This window comes from Tamandua tetradactyla, chromosome 16, assembly GCF_023851605.1.
Source record: "Tamandua tetradactyla isolate mTamTet1 chromosome 16, mTamTet1.pri, whole genome shotgun sequence".
Lineage (NCBI taxonomy): Eukaryota > Metazoa > Chordata > Mammalia > Pilosa > Myrmecophagidae > Tamandua > Tamandua tetradactyla.
The window spans coordinates 22,541,470-22,557,604 of record NC_135342.1 but is presented as its reverse complement, the minus strand read 5'-3'; the positions used below and the strand labels follow the sequence as shown (position 1 = coordinate 22,557,604).

Below are 16,135 nucleotides of genomic sequence, written 5' to 3'. Positions count from 1 at the left end.
CCTCCTGTTTGCCCACGCCCTACCAGGGGCTCAGACGGCTGTCTCCGCCCCACAGCCCCGCGCAAACCTGGCAGGCGTACGGGAGATCCATTGGAGGGTGAATTCTCGATACCAGGCGGCTGCAGCGGTCCAGGAGAAATCCGGCGGCGGGCGGGGGGGAGGGGCGCGAAAACTTTCTGCCTCCTGGCAGGAGGAGTGGTTAGCCGCCCCACCCATCTCCACCCGATTTCCTTGAGGAGGGTGCGGCCTGGCTCCCGCCCCTTAATAGTCAAGGGGCGTGGAGAGTCTGGGAGCCAGAAAGCTGAGACCTGCCGAGATGGAGGCTGCTGTCACCTGGGCGCTGCTGTCCCTGCTGCTGCTGTTGCTGCTGCTGCTGCTGGCTCGGGCGCTGTCCGGGACCCAGACCCGAGGCCAGCTGCCCCCGGGGCCCACACCGCTGCCGCTGCTGGGAAACCTCCTGCAGCTCCGGCCGGGGGCTCTGTACTCCGGCCTCCTGAGGGTGAGGCTGCCAGGAAAGCCTGGTTGGCTGGGATGGGACCCCAGGGCAGACCCACCCCCTTCCAGAGGAGGCAGGGACAAGGGTCCAGGACAGAGAGGTTAGGTTCCCAGGGTCAAGGAGCTATGGATGTCCTGAGGTGGGGGCGGGAGCAGGGGTGCAGGGTGGGGAAGGGAGAGGTTCCTCCTGGGTTGGGAACCCAGGGCCAGGAGTGACAGGAACCTCTGCCCACAGAATCCCGGAGAGAGGAAGCCAACAGGGGGCCACGATCTAGAGAGGGAGGGAGTTCCAGGGCAGAGGGGCCCTCAGAATCTGGGGAATGTGGCAGGGGCAAGGGATGGAAGTGGACAGGGAATGTATCCTAAAGCAGAAAAAGAAGCTTGGGCTTGCCTTCAGGGGAGAGAGGGAGAATCCAGGTATCCTGAGGTCAGGGCAGAGATGCTGGGGGACAGAGAAGAAAAGGGGGGGGGGGGTCCTAGCCAGGGAAGGGTTCCAAGATCAGAGGAGAGCTGAAGGGGAGGGCAGGCCAGGGTAGAAAAGCCAGGGGTTCCAGAGGCCGTGGCAGCGGAGCTCAGCTTTGAGAGAGCTGGCAGCTCCAGGTGGAGAAGGAAAGAGATCAAGAAAGACCGGCTCCAAAATGTGAGGGCTTAGTAAATCAAAACAAAACAAAACAAAAACGGGGTGGCTAGCTCTCAATGGTGGGGTGAAGGATTTGGGGGGCAGAGCTTCAGCTGGCTTTTTTTGCTGCCATTGGGTGGGGGTTGTCCCAGGGTCAGAGTTTTAGGGCTCTGCAGGAGATAAGGGGGTGGGGTTGGGGGTTGTGTTGGGTGAAGGAGTTTGGGGGGCTCTCTGGGAAGGAGGCCTGGGAGCCGAGTGAAAAAAAGGAACTGAGCCTCCTAAGGGGCTATTTCTGCCATAGGGTGGCCCTGGAGGGAGGTGCCTGCGGGAGGGAGCAGAAGCAGATCAACTGGGGACTCCACGGCCCTGGGCTGGCGGAGGCTGCAGCCCCCACCTGTCTCCCACCCCCAGCTGAGTGGGAAGTACGGACCCGTGTTCACGGTGCAGCTGGGGCCCTGGCGGCGCGTGGTGGTCCTCGTGGGCCACGAGGCCGTGCGCGAGGCCCTGGGTGGCCACGCCGAGGAGTTCAGCGGCCGCGGGAGGTTGACTACCCTGGATGGGACCTTTGAGGGCCACGGTGAGTCAGTGAGCCTCGGTGAGCCCGGTGTCTCTGGGCCTGTTTTCTCCCCTGTGAGGGGAAATGGGGACGCGGCACAACCCCGGGGCCTGGACGAGGACAGGGTCTGGTGCCGGCATCACTCCCAAGTGAGGCCCTGAGGCTCCCAGAGGTAGAGGGGGGCTCTCAGGGCCCCCAGGGAACTGACGGGCCGACACTCAGGACGTAAAACCTGTGTTCCTGTGCTAAAAGCAGGAAGTCCAGGTGGGACCAGGAGCCGAGCAGGGACTAAGTCCAGCCCTGCTGTCCCTGACAGCCGAGATCCCTGGGAAGACGGTGACAGCTCAGAGGGGTCAGGGCCGGGACGGGGAGATACAAAAAAAGCATCCATTCATTCACTGACAAATTTCCACCGCGCCCGTCCCTGCAGTGGCCTCCTAAGGCGGTGGAGGGCGGGACTGAAGTGGCCAAGAGAGGTACGGCCAGCGGGCAGGCCACTCTCACCTGCAGCGGGGGGAGGTGGTTCCGGAGGATCCAGGGGAGGAAGCCCCCCAGGCAGAGGGAACGGGGCACCTTGGAGGAAGCTGAGCAGCTGGGAGGGTGGGGGGGTAGGATGAGGAATGAAGCTGGAGAAGGAGAAGTCAGTGGGAGCCGGGTCATGCGGAGCCTGTCGCGGCTGGGAGGGGCTGTGTCACAGAAAGATCCCCTGGTGTCTGTGTGTGTGGAGGGGGCTGGGAGCGGGGACCAGGACACAGGCCGTGGGGAGGGAAGCTTGGAAGGCGAAGGGGGCAGGCCTGGGGCTGCTGCCAGGGGTGGGCGAGGCATCAGGATGAGGCCTGGGCTCTGGGCAGGGGGCAGGGGGTGGTCAGGGACAGGGAAGCAGGTTCAGAGGAGATCTGTTGGGGACCTCTAGCAACACTGCAGCTAGGAGTGCGGCGCCCGGAGCCGGGAAGGGTTCAAAGCAGAAGGAGCCTGCCTAGTCCCAGTTACCAGCCTTTCGGGCGGGTGGCGCCCCCGCCCCGCCCCGGCCCCTCCTGGACACCAGCCTTCTTCTCAGGCGTTTTCTTCGCCAATGGGGAGCGCTGGCGGCAGCTGCGGAGATTCACCGCCCTGGCCCTGCGGGACCTGGGCATGGGGAAGCGAGAAGGCGAGGAGCTGATCCAGGCCGAGGCCCGGCGCCTGCTGGAGGCCTTCCAGGAGACGGCGGGTCAGAGGGGGCCAGCGGGGTGTGGGCCCTGCAGCCCCCTGCCCGGCCCAGGGAGGGAAGCAGGGGGGAGGCCTCAGACCTAAGGGCGGAGCTAGGGGCTCTATTCACCTCCACCCTCGGTGTCCATCTGTCTGTCTGCCTGTCTCTGGTCGGGTCCGGTCCACACTGCACCTGCAGGTTGACTCCTGCCTCCAAGTCCACTCCCCTTGCCAGTCTCCACCACAGTCCCCCTCCCTGCCCCCCACCCAGGGCGGCCATTCGACCCCTCCCTGCTGCTGGCCCAGGCTACCTCCAACATTGTCTGCACCCTCGTCTTCGGCCTCCGCTTCCCCTACGAGGATGAAGAGTTCCAGGCCGTGGTCCGAGCAGCTGGCGGCACGCTGCTAGGAATAAGCTCCCCGTGGGGCCAGGCAAGTGGGTGGCACCGCTTCCCTACCTCTTTCAGGTAGCCCCCAGAGCGCCCCTCCTGCCCCACCCTCCTCCCTGGTGTAGGGCCAACCCCCCACCCCCACCCCGAGAGCCAGCTGCCCTTCTCCCCTCAGGCCTACGAGATGTTCTCCTGGCTCCTGCAGCCCCTCCCTGGCCCCCACACGCAGCTCCTCGGCCACGTGGGCACCCTGGCTGCCTTCGCCGTCCAGCAGGTGCAGCAGCACCGAGACAGCCTGGACGCCTCGGGTCCCGCACGTGACGTCGTCGAGGCCTTCCTGCTGAAGATGGCGCAGGTGAGGGAGGACGGTGGGAGGGGGTCCCTGCTGAGCGGGCTGGTGGCCTGGCCTGGCCTCAGCCGGGCAGAGCTGGGGGTCTCTGCCAGGTCTCTGACTGCCCCTGTGCATGTCCCTGTATATGTGTATCTCTGCACGAGAGTGTGTGTGTGTGTGTGTGTGTGTATACGGTGTGTGTCCACCTGGCTGTCTCTTTCAGTGCCTTGTTCTCACAGAGAGAAAACATTTTTTCTAATCCTGTGGCCCCAGGTCCTTTTCTCTTTCCATTTTTTAAAATAAGACGTTTGAGGAGTAGTATCAGGAGCCCGCTTCCCAACCTCCACAAGGATTATTTAGACTCCCGAGTAATGCTTCGTGAGCCGTGCTGCATCCCAAGCCTGGTGGTGCTGGACCTCTGCTTCCCGCAGCCTGTTTTCTCTGAGCCCTTCTGCCTGGTTTCTCCCAGGAGGAAAAAGACCCAGACACGGAATTCACTGAGAAGAATTTGCTGATGACGGTCATTTATCTGCTGTTTGCCGGGACGGTGACGGTCAGCGCCACGCTCCGCTATGCCCTCCTGCTGCTGCTGAAATATCCTCAGGTTCAAGGTAGGGGCCGGTTCCCCCAGCCAGAGGGGAAGGGGATGGTTAGGACAGCTCAAGCCAGAGCCTGGAGGTGAGAACCAGCGTCAGTTTCAGGGTGTCTGCAGAGCGAGAAGTTGGGGGCTGCGGGGGGCAGTGTGAGGCATGGCGAGAGATGAAGCAGGAGATGGCTGCCAGGGTTGGCCCATACAGGGCCTCATACAGACTCGCTAGCAGAAGAGGTCCTCTCCCCTTCCGAGCAACTCCCCACCTTCATCCTTCACCACCCAGCCCCAGGAACATGGGAGTTCTTGTCTTGTCTAAAGGGGCTTCCACTCTCCCCAAACCTGGGCAGGGGAGCCCCCGTAGACGGCTCCCTTTCACCCACCCCACCTCTACTCCCAAAAGACCACAGTGGCAAAAAGTGGCAAAAAGCTGGACACTGGACTAGGTGGCATAGGACAGACACAGCTGAATCACGCAAAAAAAAAAAAATTGAAATTTTAAAAATGTTTAAAAAGTCAAACGAGGCTCATACAGGGCCTCGCTGTCTTGGTGTTATGTTTTGTGCCTGGTCCTGAGCCATGGGGAGCCATGGAAGAACCTTAAGCCAGGGAGGGCAGGGCCATATTTTACATTGTGGAAAAATCCTTCCGGCTGCCCTGTGAAGGTGGATTGCAAGGGATGGGAAAGTGGAAGCCAGAAGCCCAGGGAGGCACCTAGGATGGGGACCTGCAGGAGAGGACAGGGCGGGACCAACAGCAGGGAGGGAAGGGGGCAATGGGGGAGGCACTGAGATGGCAGAGTGGGAGTGTCGGGGAGAATGACAGGGAGCCAGGCTCAGGGCTCTGGGAAACTGCAGGTCAGTACTGAGGCGGGGGAGAGAGGAGCAGCTGGTTTCAGGGGAGACATCGAAGCCAATTGGGGACAATGAGTGGGACAGGCCTGAGGGACACCTGGGGGAAGACATCCAGGAGGCCATGAGACCAGCTGGGTTGAGACTAAAGATGAAAAGAAAAAATGGAGTCATCAAATGAAAAAGAAACTGAAGCCATGAGGGAAAGGGCCAGGCTGGGCCCAGCGATGCGCCAGCATCTCAAGGTCCCCCAGCTGAGTTAAATGCTGTCAGGGCAGCGGGTACACTGCCCCCAAAGATGGGATCGGGGACCTGGTGGAGTGGACTCCATTGTGACTTGAAACAAATGACTTTGGCTCTCTGGGCTCCGGTTTCCTCATCTGGGAAATGGTGATTGGTAAAGGGTCTAATTGACAGGGTTGCTGGGGGGAATTAGGGCCTGATAGATTAAATGCCCAGCACCCAGGTTGTGGAGGGACACAGGCTGGGGGTGTGGGGACCTTCCCTTGCCAGCCTGCTGGCCTCACCCCAAACCATAGCTGCCTGAGAAGTCGGGAGGATTGCAGGCTCCCACTCCGCCTCTGACCTCCAGCCCCCCTCCTTTCGCCCTGCAGCGCGTGTCCAGGAGGAGCTGACACGGGAGTTGGGGCCGGGCCGGCTGCCAGGCCTGGGGGACCGTGCCCGCCTCCCCTACATGGACGCCGTCCTGCATGAGGCACAGCGGCTGCTGGCGCTGCTGCCCATGGGTGTGCCCCGGGCCCTCACGCAGACCACCCGGTTCCGGGGCTACACCCTGCCCAAGGTGGGTGTACAGGGCACCTCCCCAGCCTCTGCCCGGCGTGGGCTGTGTCTCCAGACCTGAGTCTGTGGGTGCCTCTGTTTTTCGCTGACTTCTTTTTTCTGGGTCTTGGTCTTTCTCTCACTCTCCCTCCTTCCCTCTCTTTCTCTTGTCTCCCTCTCTCTGTTTCTTTTTGCATGCATTTCTCTTGCCCTTTGCCTGTGTCCCTATGCCCCAGGGATTCTAATGCCACCTCCTTCCAAGGTGTTTGGGATCTTCTGATGAGGTGAGAGGTCGAGAAGCAATTTGAGAATTAGACGTGACTCCTCAACTCATGCTGCAGGTGCGCGCGCACGCGCGCGCGCACACACACGCTCCCTTCCTGCCCCTATTCGAGGAGCAGCTTCGTGGCAGTACCACCAGGGGGCAATGTCTCCCCCAGAAACCGGAAGCACCTCCGCGTCCACTTCGCGGTGGAATCAGACCCGTGGCAGTTAGAATCCAGCTCTGCCATTTTCTAGCTGGGACTTAGGGTGCATCACTCACCCTTTGGACCTCAATTTCCCCTTCTCTAAATTGGAAACAATAACAAGTATCAACTGGGGTTTAAAGCAACCAACGGGATAATGCTTGTAAAGCAGCAGCTGGGCTCTTGGTATAGGATGGAGGGCAGAGGGGCAGATTCTGTGCACACAGCAGCAGCTACTGCTACCATAGCTACAGATAACGATAGAAATAACAGTCGGTGACAATAACTGAGGACCTGTCCTGTGCCAGATGATATTTCAAATACATTATATATGCATTGCCTTAAGTTTAATCTTCAAAGCAACCCTGCACCATTACTGTACCCATTTTAAAGATGAAGAAACTGAAGCCTGGGAAAATTAGAAAATGTGCCAAGGCCACCCAGCCCGCAAGCGGTGGAATCAGGATTTGAACCCAGGGCCTACACTGTAACCACGACACAGTCTGCCTTTTTCTTGTTTTAACAGCACTAATAGGGCCATGTCTTCACCTTCCGACCTCAATCCCACCCCCCTGCTTACCAGAGTCCCTAGCAGTAAAGGTCCTCTTCCCTTCCCAGCCAGTCCCACCTTCATCCTTCACCACCCAGCCCCAGAAACATGGGAGTTTTTGTTTTGTCTAGAGGGGCTTCCACTCTCCCCAAACCTGGGCAGGGGAGCCCCCATAGATGGCTCCCTTTCACCCACCCCACCCCCACTCCCAAAAGACCACAGTGGCAAAAAGTGGCAAAAAGCTGGACACTGGACTAGGTAGCATAGGACAGACACAGCTGAATCATGGCAAAAAAAAAAAAATTGAAATTTTAAAAATGTTTACAAAGTAAAAAATGCCAAGCTCCACCATATCCAAACGGTTACTTCCCACAAGTTGCTGAAATCCTCTGGGCTTCAGTTTTCCCATCTTTAGCATGCCAATGCTGCCGGACAAAGGCGGTGGCTTCTCTGCCCGAGGTGCTTAAGGACCCATTCCTGAGACACCGGGGTTTCAAAGAGAGAAAAACTTTATTGCTAGGCACATAGCATTGGCCCCAAAATCTGTCTCCCTGAACTGCAGTAATTCTGACAGTCTTAAAGTTTCAAAAGATGAGCAGAGTTTAGGATAATGAGCACAGTGGTCCCTGATGATGCCATTAGAAGTGATTTAATTATTGCACATGTGCAGATTGGTTACCTGCTTAGTCACAGAACATATGTAAGAAAATGGTGGTCTGAATAGGATGATGGGCGTGATTTTTAGGATTATACTGAGCCATAAGTGATTTTAGGTTAAAGTCTAAGCTACTGTGCATGTCGGGTGGGACCACCATGATTAGATACAGTTTTGGTTATCAAGATGACTTTGGAATTGGCATGAGCTGGTTTTAGGCTGACCCAAAACCCTTCATTAAGAAACATTAGGGGCTGTTTTTAGTGATCACAAGACTCCAAAGGTGAAAAACTAGATAAAATGGGTACAAGTGAGGGTCACTCACAAGGTTTTTTACAATCACAGGGTCACATAGTAAGGGCTGTACAGTCATTATCAGAGATCAAGGAAGCTGGACTACAGTTCAGAAATTTCAGGAATTTCCCTCTGTCTACTCCAACATACCAGAAAGTAAAAAGGAATATCTATATAATGATTCAGCAACCATAATCATCCCTTAAATCCTAGTTTCTCAGTTACAACTCCTCCCTCTCATTTATTATTTCTTTTTTATTGCAAAATATAACATTTATACAAAAAAGCAATAACTTTCAAAGTACATGTGACAAGTAGCTAAAGAACAGATTTCAGAGTTTGTTATGGGTTACATTTCCACAATTTTAAGTTTTTCCTTCTAGCTGCTGCAAGACACTGGATACTAAAAGAAATGTCACTATTCAGCAGTCACTCATTTGTTAAATCTTATCTTCTCTGTTGTCAGTTATTTCTTAATCTTGAGGGATATTTGAGTGATGACTCTTCTAACATCTTCATGTTGGAAAAAGAGTGATGACATTATGGGGCAGAGGGATGAAACTGGTTGTTGGTCTCGGAGAGACAGGTGCTTCTGGGTTTCAGAGCTTATCTGGCATTGGAAGAATCTGGAAGCTCTACCTCTCTGAAAGATGAACGTAATAAGTAAAACTTTTACAGAGCCCAGGGTATCCTGTAGGGTTTCTGGGAACACTGTTGGATGGAGCTTGCCATACTGTGGCAATTTGCAATATCTGACGGAAACTTGCATAAGAGTAACCTCCAAGGGCGGGCCACGGTGGCTCAGCAGGCAAGAATGCTTGTCTGCCGTGCCAGAGGACCCAGGTTCGACTCCCAGTGCCTGCCCATGTAATTAAAAAAAAAAAAAAGAGTAACCTCCAAGATGACTTTTCGACTTGATTTGAAATCTTTTAGCCATTGAAACGCTATTTATTCTATCTGGATCACCAAAGTGTTACCCGGCAGTGGTGGTGGAGCCTTTCTAATGTCCAGGTTTGTTTACAGTAATTACAAAAACCCTGATGCCCAGACGCTTTCTTTTCTTCTGGGACGCCAGGAGCACTAGTTTCATTGTTAAGCCATTCAAGCAGCGCTCTTTAAAAACTGTTTTGTTAATTTGCTATTACAATCTGGAGGTATGAGAATATATTGAATAAGCAGATAGACACACAAAAAAGAGAAACACAGAAGTACTTTTGAGAGGGGCAAGTAAAGGATTGAATATACGTTATCTTATCCCATTTCTGCCTTTTTGCAGAACAATTGTAGAGCCATTCTCACAGTCTGTAGGCCAGACTGTGCTACAGAAATAAGCCTTTTTGTCATAGACTTATAGCTAAAATCTTTCCAATTTTCAACACAGCCCAAAGGTGCCCATTTTAAAGAATTCCTGTAATCGGTGAACAATTAGGAACCCTTGACCCATGCAAAGCCAATAAAGACACCAACTAACAAATTTAAAGATACTTATATATTTAAGTAACAGACCCATTAATAAGTAGACAGAGCATACCGATTAGCAATTAAACAACAGTTTAACACTGTGCCTCGGTAACACACCAGTTAACAGTTAAACATGCAAACTTAATTTCATTCAATATCAGTTAATTGTTGGATGGCATTTTCCAGTAGTATATGCAACCGACAGACTCAGGTCAGGGCCTCAAACCCCATCCAGAAAGGTACCCAGAAAACAGAAAAGTGTAGAGGTCAGAGCAAGGAGCAAGGGGGATCTTTCTAGAATCAGATCCCACCGAACTAACTTCCTGATCCACTTTTTACCCTGATGACCCACTCACCCAGGCAGATGTCTGGGCTTGGAACTAGAAACAGTTTCTCTCTTTGAAGCTCTTTAAGGTGCCAAAAGGGTCTGGAGTTCGGGCAGAACGGAGAAAATAAAACTATTGCCAAGCCTCTGGACTAAAGAAGATCTGGTGGCCACAAAAGTCTTGGTTGCTTTGTTTACCTGCTCTGCTGGGGCTTCAGAACTTGGGGCCGTTGGACTCATTATAAATCTTTGTCCCATCTGGGTCACCAAATTGTTACCGGACAAAGCTGGTGGATTCTTTCACCCAGTGCACTCAAAGGCCAATTCCTGAGATATCAGCATTTCAAAGAGAGAAAGAGCTTATTGTTAGGGCAAACCAGGAGAGCAGGTGGCCTATCGGTCCAAAAATCTGTCTCCCCAAACTGCAGTAATTCTGATAGTTTTATGGTATCAAAAGATGGGCAAGTTTTAGGATATTCAGCACAGTGACCCCAGATGATGTAATGAGAGGTGATCAAACCATTAAGTATATGTGGATTGATTACATGCATAGTCACAAAATCATATATGATGATGCGTGTGATTTTTAAAAACTTTTTTATTGTATAGTATATATATATAAAGCAAAGAAAGCAAAAAGCAATAGTTTTCAAAGCACTGTTCAACAAGTAGTTACAAGACAGATTCCAGAGTTTGTCACGGGCTACCATACCATCCTCAGATTTTTTCCTTCTAGCTGCTTTTGGTATTATAGAGAGCCATAGGTGATTTTTAGTATTATAGTGAGGCACAGGTGATTTTAGGTTAAAGTCTAAGCTACTGAGCCTGTCAGGTGGGACCACTGTGATCAGATAGTTTTGGTTATCAAGGTGACTTTGGAATTGGAGTGCGCTGGTCTGGGCTGGCCCAAGACCCTTCATTAATAAACATTAGGGGCTGTCTTTAGTGATCACGAGACTCGAAAGTTGAAAAACTAGATAAAATGGGTACAAGTGAGGGTCACTCACAAGGTTTTTTACAATCACAGGGACACACGATAAGGGTTATACAGTCATTATCAGAGGTCAAGGAAGCTGGATTACAGTTCAGAGATTTCAGGAATTTTCCTCTGTCTACTCCGAATACCAGAAAGTAAAAAGGGGTATCTGTATAAAGATTCAGCAATTATAATCATTCCTTAAATCCTAATTTCTCATTTACAGGGATAATGTTAGGTTCCTACCTCCTCAGCTTATTCAATGAGTTACTGTGTGTGTGTGTAACATACATTTTATATATGAGATAATATATAAGGTTCCTGTAATAAGCACTCAATAAATGCTGGGGCAGTCCTTACGTTTTGGGAACGTGTCTCCCTGGGCTCTGGATTCTCCTCTTGGGCACCAGACGGACTGGGGAAATGAGAACTGTGGTTTTATTTTTTCCTTTCAGGGCACGGAGGTCTTTCCCCTCCTTGGCTCCGTCCTGCATGAGCCTGAGGTCTTCGAGCAGCCAGAGGAGTTCAACCCAGGCCGTTTTCTGGACAAGGAAGGACGGTTCAAGAAGCATGAGGCATTCCTGCCCTTCTCCTTAGGTATCTGCGGCCCTGTCTGGGCTGGCTGTGGGCGTCGGCGCCAGCTGGGGGCACCCTCCCCGCACCCTTAGCTCACCGCTGCGCCTCCCCCACACCCGCTAGTGCCCACCACTCCTTCCGTGCGCCTGGGCGTGAGGAGACCCAGCTCAGCCCCGGCTCCCTCTCTCCTCTCCAGGGAAGCGCGTCTGCCTCGGGGAGGGCCTGGCGCGAGCGGAGCTCTTTCTCCTCTTCGCCGCCATCCTGCAGGCCTTCTCCCTGGGCAGCCCGTGCCCGCCGGGGATCCTGAGCCTCGAGCCAGCTGTCAGTGGCTTTGCCAACATCCCCCCGGCCTTCCAGCTGCAGGTCCGACCCCACTGACCCCCACGCCACACGTGTGGCCCCGACGAAGGAGGCAGCCGGCTGCCACGGGCTGGGTGCCCGCCTCGATGCGGGTGTGGACGTGGGCGCATCTCCAGGGCTGCAAGTCTACACCCACGGGCAGCCATAGACACACACCTGGAGCTGTTTTCTAGAGTCAGATGCACTGATTCGCAGCCCATGTGTCTAGGGCTGACAGGGACACGCTCCCAGGCAGAGCCACCCTACCGCGGGGGGGGGGGGGCTCAAGCACTCAGCCCCTACAGGTGTAAACTCGGTCCATTGGGTGTTGCAACCACAAGCCCAGGTAACCCAGCAGCTCATGCCCAGACCCCCTGGACTCACGGCCCGCGTCCTTCCAGAGACACGGCCACGCGTGAACACGGCCCACGCCCCCTCCTCATTCACTGAATATATCAAGTGCTGCTGTCTCCAGGACCCTGGCACGAGAAAGAGCAGCCCTTCCTGGCTCTCGCCACCACACAGGCACACGGAGACCCCACTCCTGTCCACGGCCCTAATGCCCGCTCCCTTCCTGCGCCGCCCCCTCTCCAGGCACGACCCGCCACACTCCCCAGCCATTGAGTCACACGGACAGGACAGTGGACGTGGGGCGCCGTGGTAGTGGTAGCCCCTCCCCCGAGTATTTTCCTCCCACGGAGAGTCACCACCCACTCCGTCCCACCCTCAGCCCTCAAGCCCTGCTCCCCCAACTCTCCACTGTCCCAGAGTCTCCCAAACACAAACACGTGCCCGGTCTGCAGCTGTGCTTGCCGGGCGCTGGGATCCAGGGGATTTGGGTCACACAGGGGCCTTCAGGGCCGCCCCCCACAAAGCCTCTTCTCCCAGACAAGCCCCAGAGTCCAAGTCCCAGCTAGACCCAGCGGAAGGGGCTCAGGGGGGCTGAGGGAGAGGCTGGGCCTGGCCCCTCTGTGACTTGAAGGTCCTCCCGTTGCAATAAAAGGGTTTCTGGCCTGCGTGTGGGTTTGTGACGCGTGTGGATTTGTGGCCGTGTCTGAAACCCCTCCCAGTCCCCTCCCCCGAGGCCGGGCTGGAGCCGAAAAACATGGTCCCCACCCACCCTGGCTGTTGACATCAGCACCAGATGTGGAGCCCGGTGTGGGGGCCAAGGAGGGGGAGGGCTGGGCCCGGGCGGGGAAGGGGGTGCAGGGAGAAGGGCTCCAGCCTCACCCAAGCTGGGCTGCAGGCCTGGGAAAAGCCAGCCCACGCCCTGGGAACTCCCCGAGTCCGAAAGCAGAGACTTACAGCCCCTCTGCGTGCTTCTCCCACCGCCCTTTTTTTCTGTCTTCTCTTGTCCGGGAAACCAGAGGCGTCTTTTTATTTGCTATAGAGCATGGCAGTTTTTAAACACACCCCAAGGAGAGAGAACGGCCCGATGACCCTCCTGTCCCCATCACCCTCCCCCATTAAAACTCATCAACTTCTTGCTATTTTTATTTCATCTGTCCCTTGATTTCACCTATCACATTGTTTAAGATTATTTTCAAGCACCTCCCAGAAAATAATCAATATGCAGCTCTAACCGCTAAGAACATTCTGCCCCCAATATTGTATTATGAACATTTTCAAACACAGAGAAAGAAAAATAGAAGGACTTTACGGGGAATGCCCATGTGCCATTTCCCAGGTTCTCCCACCAGCATTTTGCTACATTGCTTTCTCACATTTCTAGCCACCTGACCGTCTATCTCAGCTCTTTCATGCTTTTTGAAGGGAACTACAGACATCAGTGCCCCTTCCCCTAATACTTGGATAATGCATTTATCATTAGCCAAGGTTGACTTTAAAAATCAAAACTACATCCTGTGGTCATGCCAATCACAGCTGTCAATTCTGTAATATCAAATACAAATATAATGTTCTCACTGGCCTCATAAATGTAGTTTAGAGTTGACTTGCTCAAATAAGGATGCAAAGAAAGGCCCACCACACAGAGCTCTCGTTTGAAACGTCACTTTGGGTTTTTAAATTAGTTCCTCACCCTTTTTTATTTCGATTTTATCTTCTTTTTTCCCCTCCTCCAACCTTTTTTATGTTATTTCTCGGTGGGGGACGGCGGAAATCAGTCTTTTGTTGTGTACACGTTCTCATATTCTGGATTTGGCTGACAGCATCTTTATGGTGCTGTTTAAAGTGTCCTTCACTCCAGGACCTCCTGTGAACTGGGAATTGCCCAAAAGATGCCAGATCCCTTGTTGTGTCACATCACAATCACTGGTGGTCCCATAGTTTGGGATGCTGAAGTTTGATGGTCCAGTTCCTAATCTCTCCGTGAGGAACTTCCTCATCAACCTTTCACTTTCTAGCCTAAGTAGAGGAATCCTTTAAAAATATGAATCAAACCTGTTCTCTCCCCTGCTCCCCCACTGTCCCCCCACCTCCCCGTGGCTCCCATCAAGTTAGAATAAAAGCCCAAGTCCACGCCAGGCCAAGACACTGAACAACAGGATTGGTCTCTGATCTCACCTCCTTCCTCTTCCACCCCCCCCCCCAATTCATCTGCTCAGGCCACAGTTGTCTTCCTGCAGCTCCTGCCTCTGAGCCTTTGCATTGGCTGTTCCTTCTGCCTGAAACACTCTTCCCCCACATGGTTCATTTCCTAATCTACTTTAGATCTCAGTCTACTGCCCTCTCTAAAATGGCACACCTACCCTTCCCCATCCTCCCCCTGCTTTATTTTTCTTCACTGCCCATCTCACCCCCCTGATGAATATTTATGATTGTCGTCTCTCTTCCCCCTAGAATATGGAATCCCCAGCAGATTCACACAAGTGAAGAGAGACTTTTGAACATATTTGCAACTCCCCCTGCCCCTCCAAAAATGCCACAATTATTCATTTATGGCAGCCCTTCTAAAGGGTGGTGGGGATGAAGATACCCAATCCCTGCCCTCGTAGCATCCCAGAGACCAGCAGGAGGAGACAGACATGAGACACATAATCACACCAATAAATACGTCATGATAGCCCATGCAGTGTTGCCAAAGAAAAGGACAGGGCGTAAGAGTGAGCAACATGGGACCTAGATTAGACTTGGGGGTGGGGGGCAGGCAGCCACTCCAGAGAGGGCTGAGGAGCTGGCTGGGGAGGCTCTGGGGCCTGGGAGGAGGCTGTTTGGGTCAGGAAGTGAAAGAAGCCTGGGGAGGGGGGAGGGAGTGTCCAGTGGAGATAAGGGGACTTTAAAAAAGGCCTCAATAAAGAGTTTGGGGGGTTGTCGTGGAAGGCTGGGCAAGAGGGGGAAAGGGTTTCACTGGGGATTGAAAAAACACGGCCCGGTTGGGAGATGGGCTGGAGAGAGAGGGGCAGCCCGGAGGGCAGGACCCCAGCAGGAAGGGATTGGGAAGGGGTAAAGGGATGGGGAGAGGTTTGTGAGGCTGACCCTAGGACTTGAGAACTGACTGCAGGGTGGGGCCTGCCCTGAAGGGTCAGCCTTGGAAGTTAAGACAGAAGCTGAAATGGGACATAAATGAGACAGCTCAGCGAGGCTGGACCTGCCTAGTAGCTGGGAGCTCACCTCGCAGGCAGTGAGGGAGGCCAAGGTTAAGCAGGAGACCCAGTCTTGTATTTCAGAAACAGCCCTCTGCCTGCGGGGTGGGCGGGAAGCAGGGTGGAGGGAGCAAGAGGGGAGGACAGGGCAGGGGCCCGGGTGGGAGAGGCTGGGGCTGGACCCTGTGGGGTGGAAGGCATTGGAGGTGAAATGGGGGTGAAATAGGTAGGACTTTGAGGTGTGCAGTAGAGGCCGGGAGCAGAGAAATTGCTCCCAGCCCACTCTCCCGCAGACCACTGTATGCAAAACCTAGGGACACAGATGACACACAGAGGCGCCGGCTCTGCGCCTCTGGGACACAATCCCGCTAGGCCAGCCTGCAACCCCAGAGCACAGAGCTGAGCTGCCAAGAGAGCCACCGGTGCCTTGTCAGTGCCAGTCCCACTTGCTAAGGACAATGGGTGCCTTGGCTAGGTTATCTGCCTGCCCTTCCAGCCTGCTGAGGGGGGGTTCTCTGCTTGCTCCCATTTTACAGATGGACTAACCGAGGCCCGGGGAGCAGTCACTTGCCCAAGGTCACTGGTGGTTAATGATAGAGCTGGGGTTCCAACCCCGATGTCTGGGGGATGCCAAGGCTCAGATCTTACCCAGCAGGCTAGACTGCCCCAGGGGTTTCACCCGCCTACACCGGCCTGGTCTTATGCCGACCACAGGGCACCAAGGTGTCCTCAGGGAAGGGCCCAGAGAAGACCCAGACATCGCCCCACGGAGCCCACATTGCTGTTGTAATCCAAGTCCAATGCCGCATAGCAAATCCAGGAGCCTGACCACCCCACTCCCACTCCCACTCCATCTCCCTGTCTGGGGTTCTGTCTGCTCCATCACACTTCTGGGGAGGCCCAGCACTGAGGGGGTGGAGATGGAGCCAAGGAGCCACCAGTCCAGTCCCTCTGTTTCCCTGGAACAGACAGTTCATGGGGTCAGGGCCTGTTGGCAGGAGGGGGCTTGTCGGGGAAGGTACAGGGCCCAGGGCTGGGGGGTGGGCTTACACCAGGAGCTGCTGTTGCTACCTGCACACCACTCTGGCTTCCTTGCAGGAATGGTCCCGGGCATGTCTGTGAGCGTTTCTGTGTAGCTGAACACACTCAAGT

General features: G+C 54.4%; 1 protein-coding gene and 1 long non-coding RNA gene across 2 annotated transcripts in view; one reads left to right on the top strand and one right to left on the bottom strand.

The window, feature by feature from the left end:
* The first annotated feature begins 10 nt into the window (after window positions 1-10).
* CYP2S1 (cytochrome P450 family 2 subfamily S member 1) lies at window positions 11-12,470 on the top strand. Its single transcript, XM_077131774.1, has 9 exons — window positions 11-499; window positions 1,526-1,691; window positions 2,728-2,877; window positions 3,127-3,287; window positions 3,420-3,599; window positions 4,045-4,186; window positions 5,630-5,817; window positions 10,979-11,120; window positions 11,296-12,470. The coding sequence occupies exons 1-9, from the start codon at window positions 317-319 to the stop codon at window positions 11,475-11,477; spliced, it is 1,494 nt and encodes a 497-aa protein (XP_076987889.1). The 5' UTR covers window positions 11-316; the 3' UTR covers window positions 11,478-12,470.
* The window catches only part of LOC143659128 (uncharacterized), a 36,025-nt gene continuing 27,961 nt past the window's right edge, over window positions 8,072-16,135 (bottom strand). The window contains exon 3 of the long non-coding RNA XR_013163431.1: window positions 8,072-8,404. This is a non-coding gene — a long non-coding RNA (uncharacterized LOC143659128). The remainder of the gene's footprint in view (window positions 8,405-16,135) is intronic.

Excerpts from the sequence above, each read along its gene's own strand:
- CYP2S1 (XM_077131774.1), top strand. The coding sequence starts at position 317 with ATGGAGGCTGCTGTCACCTGGGCGCTGCTGTCCCTGCTGCTGCTGTTG. Across the intron at positions 500-1,525 it reads TGTACTCCGGCCTCCTGAGG|CTGAGTGGGAAGTACGGACC; the intron begins GTGAGGCTGCCA and ends TCCCACCCCCAG. Across the intron at positions 4,187-5,629 it reads GAAATATCCTCAGGTTCAAG|CGCGTGTCCAGGAGGAGCTG; the intron begins GTAGGGGCCGGT and ends TTCGCCCTGCAG.